General features: G+C 41.1%; 1 protein-coding gene across 3 annotated transcripts; it reads left to right on the top strand.

Annotated features, from left to right (window-relative positions):
• The first annotated feature begins 6,138 nt into the window (after positions 1 to 6,138).
• LOC141016656 (amyloid beta A4 precursor protein-binding family B member 1-interacting protein-like) lies at positions 6,139 to 22,317 on the top strand. Of its 3 annotated transcripts, none has more exons than XM_073491153.1 (13): positions 6,139 to 6,227; positions 11,387 to 11,446; positions 13,452 to 13,539; positions 14,539 to 14,714; positions 14,799 to 14,870; positions 14,954 to 15,113; positions 15,206 to 15,327; positions 15,435 to 15,509; positions 15,987 to 16,130; positions 17,845 to 17,955; positions 19,931 to 20,029; positions 20,423 to 20,495; positions 20,716 to 22,317. In XM_073491153.1, the coding sequence occupies exons 2-13, from the start codon at positions 11,387 to 11,389 to the stop codon at positions 20,796 to 20,798; spliced, it is 1,263 nt and encodes a 420-aa protein (XP_073347254.1). In that variant the 5' UTR covers positions 6,139 to 6,227; the 3' UTR covers positions 20,799 to 22,317. The 3 variants fall into 3 exon arrangements, with proteins under 3 accessions (XP_073347254.1, XP_073347252.1, XP_073347253.1); XM_073491151.1 differs by having other exon boundaries at positions 17,842 to 17,955; XM_073491152.1 differs by lacking the exon at positions 6,139 to 6,227 and adding an exon at positions 7,053 to 7,094 and having other exon boundaries at positions 17,842 to 17,955.
• The last annotated feature ends 1 nt before the right edge of the window (position 22,318 follows it).

Raw genomic sequence — 22,318 nt, 5'->3', positions numbered from 1 at the left:
GACTCAAACCTTGGGCTACTGCAGCGAGGACATGGCCTCTGCACATGGGACGCCTGCTCTACCAACTGAGCCAGTGGGCCCCAATTTATAGACATTTTAATGCAGAATTATTACTTATATCTTTAAATGAGCTATAATTATACTTGACTAATTGTAAAATATGAGTACTTGAAGTAAAAATTGCTCCTTGTGGGGAACCCACAGAAAGCTCTACAGAGCTGTTTAGCGCCTTTCAGCTTTGTTTTGGTTTTATATCCAACAACTGCCTGCAGCAGCAGGTGGCAGTTGTTAACAGCAAAACGTTTCCAGTGAAGCATTTAGCACCTAAAGAGTAAGAGGAGTGAGTGTAGAGTGTAGACAACAAACAGAGCTGAAAGACAGAGAAGCTTGGACTTTCAGACGTTGGCCAGAAATTCTGATGTTATCCTGTAACTCTTACTTCAAATAGGCAACTGCTTTCTAAGAAGTATGTGATATCAATTTTAAAGTTGATAGCATGACTGTGTTGAGTTCACAGCTTGTTTCTGCTATCCTCAATCGGCCAAAAAATCTGTGATTACAGGTTTGACTGTGTGATTAACAGGTCACAGAAGTCCATTGACATCTGTAGGGAGTTCAGTTTTAAGCCTGGAAGCTTTCTTGTTCTGTCTCCAGCTGCTTCTTGTTTCCTTTGGTCTTTTTCGGTCCGTCATGACAATTCTACATTTGATAGTATTCGGTGGTGAAACAGTGGAAATTTATTAACATTTGCATTTTACCACCAGCACAAACTTTGTTTTTTCTTCCATGCTTTGAGTTTTTGTCATCAGTCATGCTGTAAAAAGACAGTCGTGCTAACCTGGCAGATTCTGTCTGCGTGGACTGAACACTGGGCGACCAGGAAGAAGCCTGCAGGACAGATGGTACACTTCTCACAGCGAGGATGACCGCTGCTGAAGCCGCAGTACTCGTCAGGACCACAACTTCCACAGGCCATCAGGGACCGACCCACCTGATGACATCAAACATGTCAATGTGATAATCCGACACCATAGTCAGGTCTGCATATCATATAAACAGAGTAATTAACTAAATGTCATATATGTCTATATGCAGGAAAGTTAATATATGTTAGTTGAAGAATGATGGGACATTAGAGCAGAAGTTATTATATGCAAGATTCAAGCAGGTATGAATGTAAGAACTTGGGGGATTAATTCTAAATATTACACAGATATTTTCCTAAAAAATAAAAGTAGCAATACCACAGTGAATAAATACTCTGTTACAAGTAAAAGTCCTGCATTGACATTTTTACTTTAAAGGTGCACTGTTATGTTATTGTTCATCAGAAGAGAAAGATCTTAATTGACTGATTTTTATGTCCTAACAAACTGAATAAACAAACTGACCTTAAAGGACAACATCATTTCACACTGTTTTACTTTGTTTATATGTGGCGGACCCTGCCACCTTTCTAGCTTCAAACAGTGTTCTGGGGACATAATTTCCCTCTGAGAACAGCTTGTTTATTCAGTGAGTTAGAGTTTGAATTTCTTCTCCAAAACTACAAAGTGCCCCTTTAATTACACGTACAAATGTATAAGCATCAAACTTTTACTTAAAATACCAAAAATAAAAGTATTAATTATGCAGTATGGCCCATTGTAGAATAATGTATATAATAATTTTGTATTATTATCTATTAATAATGGATTATGATAATACTGCAGCTAATAAAGGTGTGGCTAATTTTAATAACTTTAGAAACATATACATAAATATATACATTTATTTGCTGATTACATGTTGTAGCATTATGCTGAGTCTGCAAAGTAACTAGTAACTAAAGTAATCAAATAATGTATAAGTATAATATTTCCCTATGATTTGTAGTTGAGTACAGAATAGAAGGTTTAGTATGTATATTGTAAGAAAATGGAAATACTCAAGTAAAATACAAGTGCCTCAAAATTGTACTTAAGTACAGTGTTTGATTTGCTGATTGATCAAAAGTACTCAGTTACTTTTAATCACTTTATCTCTAATATATGCACAACATATATATAAAAAAAATATTCTTGCAAGATGATGGCTTGCATTAAATTAAAGTTTGATACACTGTATTCTGAACACTCCCGATTCCTGATTCAACTTGCAGCTCACCTCCATCACGCTGGCCTCCATGTCCACCTTGTGCAGAGAGAGAGCCTGCTGAGCTTGGTGGGCTCTGACATGCCCACTCAGGGTTTCCATGTGACTGTCTAGCTCCCCCTGGAGGCCCTGGAAGGATGTCTGTTTGATGCTGTCCATCATTATGCTGTACTGGGCTTTGACCTGGAAGAAGAGGAACAGAATTAAAAAGTTCAAACGTTTTAGTGTGATCATAGTATTAATCATCATGACTTTTATGAATACACAGTTAAACTACAAAATGAATGATTATTACGTGCAGTCCCTGTTATTTAGATCCTGATTTCAGTTTCTACAGAACATTCAATCCTCTGATCTCCATATGGAACTCATTCTCCACAGAGAGGTCAGCGGGCCACATCATCAAGTGTTTTCAATGCACCTCATCTAAATAAATGTTTAATGTTCCTCTAATCACTGGCCAATAAGAAACCCACCAGCTATTAACACTCTATTAATCATCATCATCAATCACAGCCGCCTTACTTGTTCCATCTGTTCGTACATCCTCCTCTGTTGCTCCAGTATTTCTCTCTGCTGGTTGACCAGCGTCCCCTGCTGCTCACTGAGGAGCCTCTGCAGCTCCCTGACCTCGTCCTGTTGGCCCCTGAGGGCCTCAACCAGCTTCTCCTGACTCTTAGACAGCTGCAGCTGCAGCACGAGAGCGTCCTCTGCGGGGACCTCATTGTTCCCTGTGGCAAAAATACAAAACTATTACACAGCTATTTAAGTAATTATCATTTTCTCACTGAGAAGGTTGCAGTTGGAATGAGATCATCTTTCTTTCCAGTGTGTGTCTAATCACTCACAGGCTGATACTGACCTGGTTTCATGTCACATGTTAACTGTATCCAAGCGCCACGTTCCGACCCAAAGTCTGGAAGCTCATCCAGAAACTGCGCCGCTCTGTCTGTCACATGAACCGGGGATGAGTGTCCTCTCCCGTCGTCTCCTCCGTGCGCACCGCAACCGTCTCCGACGCAAGACTTGGACTTCTGGCGCATCCGGAGGGGAAGTTTACATCCAATCCCTTTGCAGTCCCATGTTGCACTGTCATCACTCGTCGGGTGATGGGAGACTGTGGTCGGACAGGTCCCACCAGCGCAGCCAGGATGGAACACCTCCGCAGTGATGGTTCTCGGGTTGGTCCTCCTGGTGCCATCCGTACCCGCTTGTTGCGCGAAGCCCCCCTGCTGAGGTTGGACGATGGTGTACGGTGCTAACGGCGCACTCTGGGCTTGGTGATGATTAAAATGACCATCCTGTTGATAACTCGGGTAGACATGTCCTTGTCTGGACTGCACAGAGGGGTGAAACTGCCGTCGGGGCGCTGCTGCCTCCGTGCGCCCCTGGCAGTGCGCTCCGACGCACGGTCTTCTCCAGTCCTGGCCAGAGAAGCAGCGCGTTCCCTGGCAGGGCTCAGCTACGCTCTCTGCTCCACTGAGTATAGATGTTACACAGAGTAAAAATATGGTAGAGATGCGTGCCATGTTGCAATGCTGAAAGGTGAAAATGGAAGCAGGCCACGAGTAAGCGGTGGTCCTTTTACGCACCAGTTCTTTAGCCCTGCAGATCCTGTTTAATCATCCCTCAAGAGAAAAAAAAATCCCACAAATTAGTAACTGTCCAAACACTTAACTGCCAATTGATCTAGAAGAAGTGATTGCACAGACAGTCAGCTTGTCTCCATTGCGCGCAGCGCGGTTTCTGCCCCCTTTGCCCCTTCTGGAGATAGCTACGTCTAGCCCACATGTGGCGCTCACTGCTCCTAATTGGCAACAGGCTTTGCTCCTAGTCTTAAATTAACCCGTAGCTTTCCCGGACATACCACTCTGCCGAGTCACTCCAATCCTATTGAAGCTGTGCATGTGGTAGATATTTGGACTATTCTAATGTTATTTTTATTCTCACACTCCGGCGGGTCATTTCTAACCGTTTTTTTTATGCACAAGCTCCAAATGGTCCGAGGGAATTTCAGAGATTTAGTTTATAGAGTTCTTCTGCATTTAACTATATAATTCAAAGACGTCTTTCCTTTTCTTTAGCCATTCTTTGTAATGACAGGATCAGCACCATGGGCTTTTAATAAGCCCTGTCAGAATTAAATCTCTGCTTTATGTGGCATCAACGCTTTGATCTCTTCTGTAGAACTGGATTAGGGTGCAGAAGGAGGACTTTTAAGACTCAACTCTGTGATATGTAAAGCTGGAGCCAAAACTGCCTCTCCTGCAGAATGTAAACTTTATTACTCTTTATTACCACTCTCATTTCCCCTCCCGGACCCCACATGGCTTTGATTAAAGCTTTAACCCACATTAGAAACACTTACAGTTCCCTCTCTTGTCATTTCCCCTCACACACACACACACACACACACACACACACATACACACTGAAGGTCAGTACATACATCCTCCATTCTCCTTCTTGCAGTAGCTTGTTATGAATCATTCAGAAATGCTTATAAACAGTCACATGATGAATATATTGAGTTTGAATTTTCTATAAAAAAAGACATTTTACTGTAATGTGTGCACACACACATGCACATACGCAGCAGGTGATAGCCAGGTCGCACTTAGACACAGTTACTAATTTACTCACTGAGGCTGAAGTCAGACCACACATGAGTCTGAATGTACCTACTGACATCAACTCCGTGCTGATGGAGAGACAAACTGGCCACAACGACTAGAAGTTCATGTCTGTCTGTGCTTCTGTTTTCACACCATCAGCCTTCACACATTTCTCTCACTGTCTGCACTATTCATAGTGACGCTATTCTCACAACCATCTCACTCTATGTGCTGCCAAAACAACTGTGTTTTCACACTTTAAGGACACATGAACACAGTCTCATGTGAGCGGGTCATCATTTTAATTCTAAGTGAACAACTGAATATGCTTCTATCTTACTCATGTCCTCATTATACACCTGGATCTTTAATTTACTTTATTTCTGACAACACAGTAAATATAAAGTACTACTATTCATTTAGTAACTGTGCCCCCCTGACAGTTCTAGGTGTCCCTAATAAACTGGCAACTGAGTGTATATGTCTATTACAGCACTGCTTTGTTGTTATTGATTACAGCAACATTATGTAATCAAAAAATAAATAAAAAATTACCTCAAAATAACAGTTTCAAAACCATTTTGATGGTGCAGTGTCTTGTAATCAGGGGCAGGAGGGTCACTTTCCGATACAGTTACTAATTACTTGTTAAAAAATGTAGCTGGTGGCGATGTGAAAGTAATGTAACTCGATTACTTTCTGTTACTAACACCAAACATATGCAAATCAAGACGAGAGAAAAGAAATATCAATAACATGACTTTTATCTAATCTTATTAATGAGTGTTATTCTTACAGAATAAAGTGACCGGCTGGCTATGCATTTCTTATTTACATCTAATGTAATTATTTATTTACAGTAAATAAATAATACCTACAGCCTACATACCTTACAGACGTGGGATTGTATTTGAGGCAGTGATGTTACAGAAACTGTGGGGGGCACCAAATCACACAAATGCTCATTTCTACATAATATTGCTTTAAATATGTCTTTATATTTGCCAATAATTAACTTTGTCTTCTATAATTTTGTTGCCGAGTAAGAGCTGCTTGCTTTAACCGTATACTATTTGAGCCAGTTATTCTCATTACACTCTGGTTTTATTTTACTACAACAGTACCTTTTCAGTACTTTCCACTTGATCAAGATCCATCTGTCTGTCTGTTTCACTACCAGAAAGTCATTTATATTGGAGTAATTTGGTTCCTCTCATCAAACCCTGTAAGTCATTACTTAGTTTAATGCTGCATTACCTCAAGTGACCCATGTATTCACAGGCCCTGGAAGCTCACACAGGTGTTTCCAGTTACTCTGGTTGATTAGACCTTGTTAGAGGAGACCTGGTCTGTGTGGAGGGCACACTCCAAAAAACATGGCAAAGCAGTTCAGACATTAAAAGGCATTAATACAAGACAGAATGACAAGGCAAAAGTAAAAAGACACACAGGATTTAAAAAGAGGAACATAAAAAGAGGGTAAGATAAGTTTCACTGCTTAAAACACAATAAATAAACAGGAGCGAAAGAATTACATTGCAGTTACGATAAAATATATGAAAGTTATGTTTTTCTTAAGCAAAGAAAGACATTTTAAAGGTGCAATATGTAAGAATGGTCCACCTGTCGAGTTCATAAATGTAGCTGCTGTTCGCTAGTAAGCTTGATTAGCCGTACATGTAGGGAGTGTTGATATTTACACTGCTAGCACAGGAGCGTTGGACCAGGACGGGGCTAGCTGGTTAGCATGCAAACTTAAGGCAATACTACATCTTTGCAACACAATACAGTCGTAATAACATCAAAATATATACGTTCACATTCTGTCGATACATTTATTGACTGCTTTTTATGTTTTTAACTAAAATTCTTACATTTTGCACCTTTAAGCCGTCTTTTCTTTTTCTTTTTTAGTTTTCCTTATGTTTCGTTGATGTCACCAAACTCCCTGTACTCGATCACAAAGGTGAGATGCATCAAGAAAACTAACAGAATAGTGATTGACCTGTCAATCAGGCATAAGTTACATTCTGTACGTGCCCACTCAGTGTTGATCTCAAGTCTAATCAGGCAGGAACACCTGTGCGAGGCTCTGACATGACTGTGTCAGGCTGTGAGAAATGAAGTGAAGAGGCAATTATGGTTATTATCTGCAGCACAGCGCCGCAGACATGCAACAGAATTAGAAAAACCTCACTCTGCTTTAGCAGAGAAGCAGATATCTCTACTTCCTGATTACACAGGAAGTCCACATGATATGTGCTTAGGTAGTGGAGACAGTATCACATGTACAAGTGGTACCTCATTCCGTCGAGTGTTTTATGAGCGTGAAAGAGACAAGAAAAGGTAAGAACTAACGGATGTTTGTTTTAAAGAAGTTTATCAGTGATATCAGTGTGTCTGTCAGCTGTGTAGTGATAAAATAAAATAAAATAAAAATATGCTTATGTAACATCTTGTGTGATAAATATACATATATATATATTTCTTGCTTCTGTGAGTCTCCTGAAGAGTTAAATACTTGAGCAGCCACATCATCTTTGTTTAGGACAAACACATGTCCTCCCAGAGCAGCCAATGGATGGTTGTGCAACTAATTAGAAAATAGTAAGAAGCTCTCAACCACAGGAAAAGAGAAAACAGGTTGGTTTTACTGTCAGCAGACATTGCTTTCTGATCCCCGTCATGCATATAAGTCTCAATAAATCGCTCTTTGTACCCGGGCTTTGGCTCGTCAGCCGCTCAGCCTGCCTCTCCGTCTGTCTGTCAGTCTGTCTGCTGGCGGGTTCCTCGTTCTGTTGATGTGTGAGACCACAGTGGGAGACGGCAGCAGCAATCTGACATGCCTGATGAGAGCATGGAATTCATAAACAAATGTGGTTTTGTAATGCGCGCTTTGATGAGTGCATGCCTGAGAAGTACGAGGAATTAATATTGAAAGTAGATAGACACTTCAGTTTCTTTTATATGGGAGCGGGAGTTACAGAAACAGAAGTAAGGACTGACTTTCACATATGTGAGGCAGAAGTCCTGAGAGGCCGCAAAGGTGAAGTTCACTTTCTTGATCCAAAAATCTCACTTTCATATGGAAACAATACTTCGTTTGCTACCATCATCTCCACTCTTCCCCTTCTACCTCATTACAGTTTAATGGATGGTCTGTTTACTGTTCAGCGTAAACACAGAATTAGACTGAACAGCTCCGGCAGGACTCTGCAGTGTATGTCATTCTGTTTGTGTATACGCACATAAGGCTGCGTGTATATATACACTATGTATAAATATGTGTGTGTGAAGAAGAACAAATGGTACAGAGAGCAACAAAGAGGCTCTAAATGTATAAACGCCTCAAACGCCACATACGAGTTGCCGTATACGGGACAGTATATGCACGTTGCATACCTCAAGCTGCAGCTTTAATGTACAGAATACATCAGCGTGAGGATAAACAGAGCCAAACAGATGTCTGCTGCGCTCGTCCAATATTTAGACTCACTCTGATGTTCACTTCTAAGAATTTACTCGCTCTTTCTCAGCAGATATGTCCAGCTTTATCACAGTGTGATCCAACTGTGGTTGAAGATGATATCAGTCTTAGTTGAGAAATTGTCTGAGCAAGTATTAAAAGTAATGAAATAGGTAAAAACAAAACAACAAAAAAACCCAATATATTATATTAACAATGAATCACCTGGTTACCTGTATTCGAAAGGTGTTGCTCGTAGCGACGGACCCACGGATAATTTTCACCTCGCTCAGCTCTACAGAGCATTTTAGCCTCTTTCAGCTCATTGTTTTGATTGTACAGCTGGCAGCTTTACTGTTTTGGTTCGCTCTTACCGCTCTCATATTTGTTTTCAGCAGCAGTGAAAAAGTTCTGATAAACCCACTGTACTTTACCTGCTCAGCACCAAACAGTACACGGACACAGTTAGCAGCTAGCTACATAGTGAAGCACTTAGCAGCTAAATGTCCAGATATTTCCCTAAAAAGCAGGAGGAGACCAAAACGGAGCTTAAAAGACAGTAAATTACACTCATACATTGGCCAGAAACATGATTCGTGGCTGGTTTCTGCTGCCACCACGTGCATTTTATTGTTTTTTAGCTAATTGTTTTGGTTTACAACTGTACTGTTTTGGTTCATACTGGTTTCATAGTGTTTTCCATCTCAGCAAGTACTTGTTTTTCACCCACCAAAAAACACTAAAATAAACATTAGTTCAGTTAAAAAAAATAGCTGCTGAACATGGTTGAGCATTTAGCAGCTAAAGAGTCAGATATTTCCCTCAGGAGTTGGGGGAGACCAAAAAAGAGCTCAAAGAAGAGTAAATTCCCTTACTTGGGTGACCAGAAACATGACTGCAAATGAATTATGTTTTGATGCATCTGCTTGATATTCACTGTAAATACTTTGCCCTATCAACTGGAAAGGTGTTGTGTCAACACATGGTTTATGCTGCCCCCAAGTGGGCAAAAAAACCCATAAATGGCATGTTTAAAGCTGCCATAATCAAGTGACTATGTATGTGAGACTTGTCGTGATGGATTCACATAATTAATACCTAAACCTAAAAACATAAAACAAAAAACACTACCTGCCCCTCACCAAATGGCAACAGATAGATTTAACAACTATCTGGTGAACATATGTGGAGTATATAGCAGCTAAAGAACCAGATATCTAAGGAGTTGGCAGAGACCAAAACAGCTAAGAGGAGACTGAATATTGGACATTTGCCAGGTGGCCAGAAACACGATGCCAAATGAATGCTTTGTTGCTTCATGTCTGTTGGCAACTGGAGATAAAATATCAGTGTGTGTTGAAACCTTGTGGGCAAAAAATCTGTTTGTGGAGGTTTAACAAGAAAACAGATAATGAAGATTGTCTTAACGGGCCTAAAAGCGCATAGGCTCACAACTGACTGCCTGAATACAGATTTTGTTGTTTTAAGCTTTGCAGGGGGGGTTGGAGCCTTTCCCAGAATCCACTGAGCAGGAGGCAAGCTGAATACTAAGAAATGTGAAGTGGATCACGGTTAATGAATTACAGGATTAAGCTTTCAAACACAACACAACAACTTAATTAGATGCAGAAAAGAATGAAAACACAGCATGTACAATGCAAAATGTGATTTCATAAAATATAATAAACACCAGCGGTGAGAAGCTGTTAGCACATGGAGGAACACAAACTGGATGCATGAACTTCAGACATGGGTCATATTCATATTAGCATAGTTGCATCATAGCCTCAATAATAAAAGCTGCCATGACGTCACCCATTGCCTTGTGGACTACAGTTTACAGCCTCCTGTTTGGCATTATGGCCATTGCCCTCTTGTTTTTTTGGCCCAGAAGTGACCATATTTGGACAAGAGGGTGGAGCTGAGAACCTGAGAACAGGTGGTGCTAGCAACTTGTCAATCACGCCCTAAAGCACACCTTGCTTTGCCATCTATTTTACTCTAAATGGGACCATAAGTTACTAAATAAACATCATGCTGTGTTGAAAAACTTTTGAAAATAGAGATTGAGACCATAAACTCATCAGGAAACTGTTTCCTGAGGTAATAAATCAAGTGAGAAGTATGGTCATTTTTTTCATAAGCTTACATACAATCTGAGATCTTTTTGAAACCATTGGAGTTGCTTCCTGCTGGTCAGGTGACAATAAAAAAAAACTTGCTGTATTAAAGTATCTCCCCACCAATACTGCCTCTACATTTGTTGTTTCCTCTGTCTGATAACCGCACGCCGTCTCAAGGAGTTGGCAAGAAGCAGACGGCTCATTTTTCGGTTTGCTTTTAAAGCCGCTCCACATGCGAAGTGTATTTTTGACCCTAAAGCTGGCAAGGTGCCGCCTCCATATGGACGAACCCAGACGCTGAGTTCCACCAAGTTCTGCCTGATGAAAATCTTTGATCACAATGACGCCCGATCAGTTATTAATGCATATAATGCGATATAATGTGGCTCGAGATATCGTCCACAATTCACCGATTATTTGGTGTCAAATTGTGCTCAGTGTATCTTAGTTAAATGAACGCAGCTCTGTATTCTTCAACCACCTCACTCCACACCTAGTTCAAGATGGGGTTCCTTTCTTTTTCCTGGAAGGTGATAAAAACAATTTGTATGACTTCATCACCGGAGCAACGTGGAAACCATTTCAGCCCCTCACACATGCTGCTCTGTCACTCTGCAGAGTCGTGGCTCTGACTTTCAACATATTTTTCAAAAATAAAGATGGCATTTCTGTTTTTTATTCCCCTGTTGAGTGATTAAGCCCTCTTTGTATATTGTTCACAGCTATGACAGACACATCCAAACTTTGTAAATGTGCCTGCATGTGTCCAAGAGTGTTTGTAACTCCACATACCACAAAAATGTGTGGTGGAGGCTGTCTGCAGGCCTCTCAGTGGAGTTTATTTGACAATTTTCCGCTTGTTGCATGGGAAACTTTTCAAGACCAGGTACTGGTAGAAACTGAATTCAATGTGAACTGAAATTCTACTACCCCTCTTGTTTTTCAGTTCCTGATGCTCCTGCTGCAGTCTCCTATAATCTACTTTGTACTTTGTGTTTAATCCCTGTACTGCTGCTAAAATGTCTAATGTTTTCTTCTATGACTCTCAGATGGACGACATAGACGCCATGTTCAGTCACCTGCTCGGAGAGATGGATCACCTCTCTCAGGTGAGTTGTGCAGCAGTGCTGTGATCTAAATGTTCACATTCGAACATGTCAAAGTTTAGCCTTTAGTTGAGCCTGGTAGCATTCTTATATTTGTGATTTATCATACACATAAAGTAGAGCTGACGCTGAAGGAAAAGCTATTATTTTTGTAGATATTTTGTCATGTCTGCAGAGGTTTATTTACTGTAACGCTGACTACCGACTGGAGCTCGAGGGGAAATTTTACTTAACTTCATGAACATAACATTACAGAGTGTCTGGTGAGTGCTGAGTTCAGTGATTGCCCCGAATGCAAACACAAAGATACACACTCTCCGCGTGTTGTTGCCTGCCAGCTTATGTACAGTGAATAATGTACAGTAAAGTAACTGGCTGTTTGCGGTGAATAAACCCAAAGCCTGTAATGTGAAACACAAATGATCCGTGATCCCTCGAGTAAACTTGTGGACTTCTCCACAAAGGTCTTGTCCTTTATAGACATTTCAATGCAGAACGCTAACATATTATATACTTAATGGGGGTTAGGGGTTTTTGACCTGAGCAACACAAATCCTAAATATTTACAGATTCCTTCATGTTAATGACACTTGTCATGTCAGTCTTATGCACACCCCTTCAAATAAAGTGTTACTGAAAATAACAGCGTGATATCAAACATATTTGGCCGCATTCTTTCTCAAAACACGACCAGATGAGCTGCGCTCTCGCTGAGCGTTCCCAACGGTGCTTTTGAAGTAGGAGCAGGTTACAAGAAGTGAATCTGACAAATCACTCGATGTTTACCTCGCTAATCTGGACATTATCCGATTACCCCTGGCGGTCTTTGTTTTGAAACTGAGCATCAGACAGAAAAAATGTAAGGCGACGCTGAGATGTGAAGTCATTGCATCTGGATCGGACCGCGGGCGATCGCTGCAGATTCCCTTAAGCACACATAAGCTGCTCATCATATAACGAGCGGCTCGCCAAGAAAAACATTACACACTTCTGACTGATGCAACCTCAGCCTGAGGCCTAATTCATTATCGTCCATTTCATATTTCTGCATGTTTGCTAAACGGCTGCAGCCCTGTGAGTGGAATCTTAAACATTACATCAGACGTATAAGACAAAGGCTCTATATGTCAAACACCCCTACAGACTGTTCCCAGAGTTAGCAAGTAAAACATTCTGATTAAAGCAACGAGTCTGAGAAACAAAAGGATTTAAAGTAATTCCACTCTTTGCCTTGATTGGGTCCATTCCCTGCCTCGGAGCCAGACGACAGAGAGGAGTGATTTTTATTCTGGACTCAGGGAGCTCGGAGGTGTGATTTCAGCGACAGCTCCAGCATGACGACACGTGTTTTCAGACGCGGTCACGAAGGTTGAGCTGACTGCACGCTGGCAGGCATCACTTTGTGTACAGGTTGGCAGCCTGCCCCGGCTTAAAAACAGAATATGATTGTGCTCTTGGAGACTTATGGTAACGATTAAAATATTGCAATTTGGATTTCGGGCCCTCCTCTTTGTGATACTCAAATACTTTAATAGGAACACAGGTTCAGAACCGGGCTTGTTCCAAAAACAACAAAAAAAAGAGAGACAGGTCGAAACATCCCAGTTTTGACAAATTCGTTTCTCTTAATGAGCTGACGTATGATTTATCGTCAATGCATACAGTGAGCTGAGAGCAATGTGTTCTCCATTACAGTTACAGCTTGAAAACAGAGCATGATAAAGGGTAAGGAAACAAAGAGTGTCACTGATAAATAACAGGCTCGTGTAACATAATTAAACAACAGTTCAGAGGAGTTCAAGGACACATGTGGCTTTGATTTTTGAGGCCGCTCTCTGATGACAAGTGTTATCAGGAACCACAAACTGCAGCGTCTGTCGAGGACATGACTTCTGTGTAAAAGTGAGTCATATTTAAGTTTTCACAACACACGACTGTCATTTATTGTTGTGTGACCCCTGTGGTGTGAGATGTTGTTAATTTATCACTTCATATTACTTCATTACAGAGTTTAGCGCAGGCAGCGGACGCACCAGATGTGGATCCTGCCCTGCAGAGACAGAGCTCCTTCTCCGTTGGCTTCACAGACTTAAATGGTAACCGTCACTCAGATCACGATGGTCTCAGAACGATAGATAAAGCTTCAAATTCAAAGAGTCACACTGCCCTGGAAGTGTGTGTGTGAAGTAGACGGATGCAAGCGGAGGAGACATGTCTTTCAGGAGATAAGACTTCTGTGGGGAGATGGGGAGGGAGTGCTTTTTCTTTGCGCCAGAAGGTCAGGCCAGCCTCTGGACACCAGGTGGACATTATCAGTTTGGTAAATAAAGGATTAGCTGATTGTTGTGGCACAATCTCTCTCATGTCTCATGACCACAATATATGAAGCTAAAGCCAGCTAACGGTTATCTTAGCTTAGTTTAGGATTAAGACTGGAAACTGAAAATAGTCTGACACATAGCCCCTTGTAAATCGTATTGTTTTCTTCACTAAGGTTTTTGTATGGATCAAACAAATGACATATGTGTTAGCTTTAAAGGTGCTAGTAGGCAGATCTGGTTACCTTCAGACAGAGCAGGGCTCGTTGTTTCCTGTTTATAGTCATAAGCTAAGTAAATATAATGGTGAGTCGGAGTCATTCCTGTCATTAGAAATGTTGAGCTGACTAAACGTCGAGCTAATTGCTCACCTTTGTTGTAATTCATCAAATTACGTTGGTTAGAAACATTGTTAGCTGATTAGCATCTACCTAGCATGCAACACAGGTAAAAATTCCATTTCTTCCCCATGTTTTCCTTGAAATATTGTTTTGACTTCGTCTTGCTAAAAGAAAAACAGTCTCTTTCACATGTCCTCCGTGAGTTGTGTCTTTGTAATGACAGGTGAACATTATTTTAACTTATTTTTGCAGTGAAGCTTTAATGAGAGCTTCACAGATCATCCACAGTCTGATCTGCCGGCTACTGAGCAGCAGTTAAAGGCCTCAGCAAGAGAGCTGTCTAATTTAGCCCAAACGCATTCATCCTGCTAGTCCAGGGATTGAATTGGTGACTGCGAGGTCCCCTCTCTAACCTCAAGGCCTAATCTCTTTATAGAGTCTCTTAATGAACTGGAGGACCACGACCTGGATGCTCTGGTGGCCGACCTCGGATCAAAATCGACCAGCGGTGGTACAGATCATCAAACATCAGCCAAGACTCAGGAGTGTGAGCCAGCAGCTGCCCCTCTGACACCAGCAAACACAGCTGAACCGCCTGCAGCGCTGCAGATGGTAATCCAGAATATGTCAATGATCATTAAAATGAAGCTGTAATTTCATGACTAAATTCTAACTGTCTTCATGTTATGCTTTCAGTGTGAACACCAGACAAAGGCTGACAAAATCAAATTAGCTCTGGAGAAGCTGAAAGAAGCCAAAGTGAGGAAGGTAAAATCAGCAGTTTTTTGTGCATCCCTCTTTACCACAAAGCTTCACAATTAAAGTAACTGATCCCTCTGCCTCCCCTGTAGTTGATAGTGAAGGTGCTGATGGGTGACGGCAGCTCCAAGACAATAATGGTGGATGAGAGACAGACGGTGCGAGAGGTTTTGGAAAAGCTGTTTGAGAAGACGCACTGTGACGGCGACATCGACTGGAGCCTGTGTGAGACCAACCCCGAGCTGCAGACCGGTGAGATGAGCACACACACACACTGTTCATGCAATCAGTCTAGCTAACACTGCCTGTGTTTAAAAATGAATAAATCCACATTGTCATTTCAGAAAGAGGCTTTGAGGACCATGAATGTTTAGTGGAGCCGCTGTCTGCGTGGACTCGCCACAGCGAAAACAAAATCTATTTTGTGTCCAGACCTCAGAAGTATGTGATGTTCACAGACCCTCAGGTGAGTGTGAGCGAGCAGCTGTGCATCGCAGTTTGTTCAAGCCAAAGTTTGATTACATGGATTAACTCTCAGTCACTAACTTGAAGTATGCTTTTCTCACCCTGGAGCTATTTTACATGTGGAAAAAGAAGAAAGCATGTTTGAGTGGGATTAGCGAGCAAGCCAAACAGCTGTTACTGAAGGTCAGTCACCGTACCACGCTCTCACTTTACAACCTACAGATGTACCTGCTGAAGAAGTATGACAATAAATTAAATTTGTATTGTAATCAGTGATGTTCAGTTAAATCAACACTGGCAATGTGATTCTTTATAAATCTTTGTATGTGATATTTAAAGGGGCTCTTTGTTTTAGCGGACTCCGTCTCTAAAATAACTTTACCTACTGCTGTTGTACTGTTACCTAGGTGCAATATGTAAGACTTTTAGTTAAAGGCACACAAAAAACAAAATCATCGACAAAATGTGAATAACAATTCTGACGTCTATGTATCAGGCTGCAAAAGATATAAGTTAGCATGCTAACCAGCTAGCCCTGTCCCATCCCAGTCTAAACACCAACACTCCCATTGTTCTCCAGCTAATATAGCAGCAGTTACTCTTTACAAACTGTGATCATTTCTGTTTTGCACATTCAATCTTTGCCCTCCGACCCTGCAGGAGCATTTTGGAGGCTCTGCTCTGATTGTTCCTGATCTTGAGGGCACACTGTACCTGAAGGAAGATGGGAAAAAGGTTTGGAAACCTCGCTACTTCCTGCTCAGGGCCTCCGGCATCTACTATGTACCCAAAGGAAAGACAAAGGTTTGGCAGATCAAATTAGTTTTTAAACCATTAAACCTTAACACAGCACATTTTATTTTAATCGCAAACACGTGTGTGGTGCACTGTTGATACTCATGTATTGTTGCTCTGGAGACAACAGGAAGGTGAGGGATTACATTTAGCAACCTGTGTGGGTGACACCACCTCCCACACTTCAGCCGGGAGAAAATTGCGGTAGGCTGTTGTCAGGACAGTGAAACTAGTAAACAATGTGTAATGGTTACATTTCATGAGGTGATTTTTGGCACCATGAACATGAGAAAAAAAGAGAACCCACTTAAGTTGCATCTTACTCACTGTCACTTCAAGCTGTGAGCTGTTTAAACTCACACTTTGAATTTTAACACCCACAGAAACTGTTTAAACAGAGAAACAGTCTCACACTAACCAACCAATACAACCTCAAGCTGTGTTTTATGGATACAACTAACAAATATAACATATTTTTTTACATTTAGACAGACTGGGGCAGGCTTATTCCCCCTATCTCCAGTCTTTATGCTAAGCTAACCAGCTATCATGCTCATTTTCAGGTTCATACTTTCATTCTGGGTGTCTAATAGAAAATGTTTACATACTTTACTGTTAAAAAAACACATTATTTGCTCTCATACTGTCCAGTGTATATACGTGTCTATACGTTTGCTATGTTGACAAATTCTGTCAAGTTTTTCATGCAAACCATTAACAACAGTTTTACTGATGAAAGAAATGGGACAGGTATGGCAGCGTTCCTTAAAGAGACATGATTTCCCTGTGTGAAGTCTATCATGTCTTATAAGAGGAAGAGTTGGCGAAATGAAGACAGATGGTGTGAATCAAGCCCTCGCTGCTCTATAAAAGAAACATGTCGTGCTGTCACTTAGAGCAGCGCAGAAAAAATGTCGCCCATGTAGGCTAACTTTTTTTTAAAAATCATCCAAGAGGGAGGAATAGATGTCGGGGAAACTATGCGAGGCAGATGTGCAAATGGCAAACAGGAGAGAGCTGCAGGAATCATCTGAGGCCAAGGACACATGAAGCAGAGGAAGATCTGGAAAAGATACAGAAGCGCATCAGGCCGGGGGAAAGAGAAATGGACAAAATCAGACAGAGAAAAGCACAACTGATGTCCCACAGCGGTGTGACACCGACCTGTAACCTGTAAGAATCATGAAGCTGTGATGATCAGATAGTAGAAAAAGAAAAAGAGAAGAACGACAGTCACCTCCGCTTCGTCGTGCTCACTGTGAACAACAGCATCTTTGTCGGAGCGGTTGAGTGTGCAAACATGATGTGTTTCTGCTTACGATCAAAACAAAAGGAATGTCGAAGTGCTTTCAAGAGAAAAACATATTTTCGCTGACATGGAGCTTGAATCTTGACTGTCTTTGAATGTGGAATAAAGAACAGTGGCCTCACATTGAATCGTTTTATTTGAAGCGTCTTCATTTTTAATACCTAGCATACAATAACAGACTGAGAACATGGATTTCCTCTACACCATGATACACTTTAGACGTTTAGACGACTCTGATTTATGCTAACTCTATATATTTTCACTATTCCTGTCAAACATCGTAGACACATTTACAAGATACTTGACGTGTTATCATATATGAGCCCCTGAGTTAGTCCAGTCTTGCATTAAGCAATAAATACGTCCTACATTATAAGATTTCCACCCGTCTTTGTTTTTTCCTCTGTCCAGCAGAGCTCCAGTGATCTCGTCTGCTTCACCCGTTTTGAAAAAGTCAGCATCTACTCCACCAACAGCTACAGACAGAAATACAGAGCGCCCACAGACTTCTGCTTCGTGCTGAAGGTAAGCTCAACAAACTAACCACAAGGTTTGATGAGGTCAGTTTATGTAATGTGCACGTTTCTTTTATGGATTATTAAACCGCTCAAAGGATCAGTTGAAGGATTTCCCCCTGTTCTTAAATCTGCATCTCAAAATCTGCGTAAATATTACAAAATTAGCAGCTGTTTCACTGGACTGAATGGTTCTGGTTTGAGAGGAGAAGAGAGAAAACTGAAGGCAGGCTGAAGTCTGAAACAATAAATCAGAATCAGCAGAACAGGTTGTGAGTGTAGACAACTGAAGGAATTACTGAAACCAGATTTTTCTTTCTGACAAGTGGTCTTTACACAGTCCTGTCAGAGATGTCTCAGCTCGTGTGTGTGTTTAAATAAAGCTGTTTTGAGCTTTTGAGGGACTTTTCTGTACTTCAACACCACACATACCACACATGATCAGGTCAACACAGATGATGCAGCCGTCTGGTGACGCTTACCTCAAAAAAACATTTTAATTTAGAACAACCTGTAGGCTGCTGCTGCTGGTGGTTACTGTAGTAACCAAAGGTGGCAAAAGTACACACATTCTGTACTCAGACTCAGAATGAGTCGCAGGACGTTAAACAGCCTCACTCAGACTCATTCATCCAAGGTTCGATTGTAAAAACTTTCATTTTTAAAAAAAGAGACGTCCCTCTGGCTCTCCACTGGATGTCTTTTCAACATCTGCAAAGACGTAGAATATGTTTATGCTCAGTGGGTTTAGTTTTAATGCATTTGAGCGGAATGGTGGATTATTTTTGTTTCGTGTCATCGCACGCCGCCTTCCCAACTTCACAACACTGATTTCAACCTGTCAGATGGAGACTCGAATGGGGAGAAAAGGCATGTTAGTGTCTCCCTGCGGCCCTCTGTCTGGGTTTTCTTACTTTCTCAGTTTTACCAGTCCATTCGCCAACCTGATGAAGGTTGGACGACCAAAACATGGCAGTTAATAAAGCTGATGAAAAGCTCGCCTGGTAAAGCGCGTGCCTCACGCAGGCCGCTGAGGAGGAGTTTTAGCTGAAGAAGACGTTCTTAAGACGTCTGCGACTGAAATTGAAAAGATGTCTAAATTTACACTGTAAAAAGTTTAGATGTAACGTAGACATCTGAAAAAGAGGTCAGAGAACTTATTCTGGCTCTCCAGTGTTGGTCTTCTCAACATCGGCAAAGACGTTGAATTGACGTCCCTTGAATATGTTTACGCTCAGAGGGAAGCAACAAGCCTGTTGTAAGACGTAGAAAGTTCAGATATTTGTGTTAAAATGTTGTCAGAAAACAGTAACTGTGATGTGTTTTTTTTTCTTCCGCTAATACAAACAATCACAGCCACATCAAGTATTTTCAGTTATTGCCTGTTTGTTTTTAATTAAAATAACTTGATCAAGACACAGCCAGAGTCCCAGTGAAAAACAAATGTGTGGTCCTGATCTAACAGCTGTGTTCTTCATGCTTCCTGGTCCACAGTGCACTGACAGCCTGGTATGAGCTGCCCTCTGCTGGATGTTTTGTGTACTACAAATACACAAACAGAACAGAGATACAGCCTTCATAAGTTTTTTTATTTACTTAGTGTTAGAATAAGAGAATAAAATAAATAAGAAATATTAAAAATATTCACTCCACCAGTTTGTGGGTCTGAGAAAATAACCCTCATGATGTCATAATGATGCCATCAGGGTTATCTCAGCGTGAGATTTGGAGACTACACATTTATAGAGGATAGCCTGGGGCCTGTGGAGAAGACGGGTGGCAGGGTCCGCCAGCAGACACTACTGAGTTGCATTATGGGAAGAGTAGGAGGCAGTGCTTCTGGAGCTTGACCCACACTACGTACTACAATTAATATATTTTTTCACCCTCCCTTTTTAATATGCCTCTCTTAAGTCCCTGAACTTAATTGCAGTGCACTGCTGAATCATGGGAGTGTCCCTTCAACATGACTGCTTTCTCTGCAGCATCCCAGCATCCAGAAGGAGTCGCACTACGTCAAGTTCCTGTGCTGTGACGATGAACACACACTGTTGCTGTGGCTCAACTCCATCAGAATAGCCAAGGTGAGATTTAACCGTCTGTAACACAAATCACTTCAAAGGTCCGGTCTGCAGGATTTAGTGGCATCTAGCAGCGAGGTTGAAAACTGTAACCAACTGAATACCCCTCGTCTCATCTTACCATTAAAACACAAAAAATGCAAAAGGCCCTCTCTAGAGCTGGTGTTTGGTTTGTCTGTTCTGGGCTACTGTAGAAACATGGCGGTGCAGTTTGAGGTTTTTATACACTAATAAGACATCATTTTGGAATATTATATTCCATTACGACCAATGAATGACCTTTAATGTGAGCAGTTAAATAAGAATTGGAATTCAGCTTTAAATTTAAGAATTTAATTGATAAAATTAGCTCATATAGACATTTAATTGCAAGTGTGTGTCCTTGTCTGTGTTCAGTATGGGACTGTCCTGTATCAGAACTACCAGGCTGCAGTGAAGAGAGCCTCCACTTGGGAAACTCTACACAAAGGTAAGTCTGCACATTAGAACAGAGTTGGTCCTTAGGAAAAAAAAACTGTATGAGCACCATTACACCTGAAGGTCAGACTACAGCTGCTCTTGAACAATGACAGCATATCGTCGGACAGCAGGAACTTTTAACAATTTAGGTTTTAATGTGGCTAAAATACTGCATGTTTAAACCCTTTAACCCACCTCTGAGTGTAATTCTCATTTGACTGTCTTTACAGCCAACAGCCGTGTTGAAGACTATTCAGATGAGCCTCCACCTAACTTCATCCCTCCTCCTCCTCCTGGACACTCACAAGTTTGAGACACATCTTTGCTTCCTCCTGTGTTTCAGGTTGGACTTCAACTAGCCTGGATTTTTGCCCATAGATCATATTCACACGGTGGCCATTTTCCTCTGACATCACTCTCAGGGCAGGAAGCTCAAACGTCATACTGCTTTTTTCCAGGTTGCAAGTCGTTTTAAATGTAGAAAATGTGACAAATAGCAATCATTTCACTACATCACTACTTCATATTGATCAGCAACTGTGAAGATGACGGATTGTGAAAATCTGGAGGGACACTGACTGTATTTCAAGGTAAAACAACATCAGCTAACGTTAGCATGTAACCAATACTGTGGTAGTTACACGATACGATAGGAAAGGCACATTCTAAAATATGAACGCATGTCTTGGACTCATTTATTTAACACACTGGATGTAATCAAACCATAATGTTAGCTTGGAAGTTGATGAATGCTCACGTTAGCTAACGTGTTATCAGGTTTGTTGTTTAACCTTGAAATATGGCCAGACGTCCCCATGTTCTATGATCTTTACAGTTTATGATCATCTGGTAATTGGTTCGTTGACAACAGTTTATCAGATTCCCTACATTTAGACAACTTCCAACCTGGAACACAGCAGCGTAACATTTCTCAGCATCTGAGTTTCCCACCCTGTCAAAAGGAAAATGGCCGGCATGTGACTATTGACAATTTAGCCTCCACTGTGCACACGTCTGTACAAATGTCCAACATGGAGCCACAGATGTGATGTTTCAGTAACACACATACACAGAAGTAATGTTACATACCTATGATGCATACGCACATATTTTAAAATCTTTTTTTATTTATTTTCAGATGCATGATATTTATTTTGCATAAACTCGACTTTTTACGCTTTACGACACACAAAACACACACGTCTGTTCATTGTTTCAATGAGCTGTTTATTACAAAACGACTGTACATAAATTTCAATGAACACATCCTATGTACAAACTGAGAGGAGAAGACAAATATTGGATTCTGTTCCCATGAACATTTAAGTTACTGACCCCCCCACCCTCGCCTCCCCCCATGTTTCATCATTAAGAAAACACACATCAAAGAAAGGCGCCTTGACCTGTGATGCCCTGAAATGCTAGACGTTAAGTGGTAAACATTACAAAGTTTTCTGCACGTCAGTGGTTGTCTCATGATTTCTCTATGAAAAAAGTATAAATTAATCCTTTACATACAAACTGCTAGCGAACCTTCCTTCAGCAGTCTCCGACACATAAACGACGCAAAGCTAGAAATACGTTAGGTAGAAAAAAGTTTCCTCACAAAAAACTGACGTCATGATGGAAAAAATACAATCAAGAATGGGATGTAGTGGCAGATCATTCACTGTAATGATGTGTAGATACTTTCATGCACAGAGGCTGAATGAATACTGTTCATTTGAGTCTTTTCTTAGTCACCTCTGGATCACATTCCCCTCACAACACAAGGAAGTCTGTATCCATTTCAAAATAAAAGTTCATCTTCAATGCCCGTGATACCCCAAGTAC

Source organism: Pagrus major, chromosome 21, assembly GCF_040436345.1.
Source record: "Pagrus major chromosome 21, Pma_NU_1.0".
NCBI classification, from domain to species: Eukaryota; Metazoa; Chordata; class Actinopteri; order Spariformes; family Sparidae; genus Pagrus; species Pagrus major.
This window is presented reverse-complemented; position numbering and strand designations above follow the sequence as displayed.

What these genes read in the sequence shown, in the direction of transcription:
- LOC141016656 (XM_073491151.1), top strand. Translation starts at nt 11,387, where the DNA reads ATGGACGACATAGACGCCATGTTCAGTCACCTGCTCGGAGAGATGGAT. An exon ending in AGATGGATCACCTCTCTCAG is followed by an intron (nt 11,447 to 13,451) that starts GTGAGTTGTGCA and finishes ACTTCATTACAG; the next exon opens with AGTTTAGCGCAGGCAGCGGA. An exon ending in TGGCTTCACAGACTTAAATG is followed by an intron (nt 13,540 to 14,538) that starts GTAACCGTCACT and finishes ATCTCTTTATAG; the next exon opens with AGTCTCTTAATGAACTGGAG.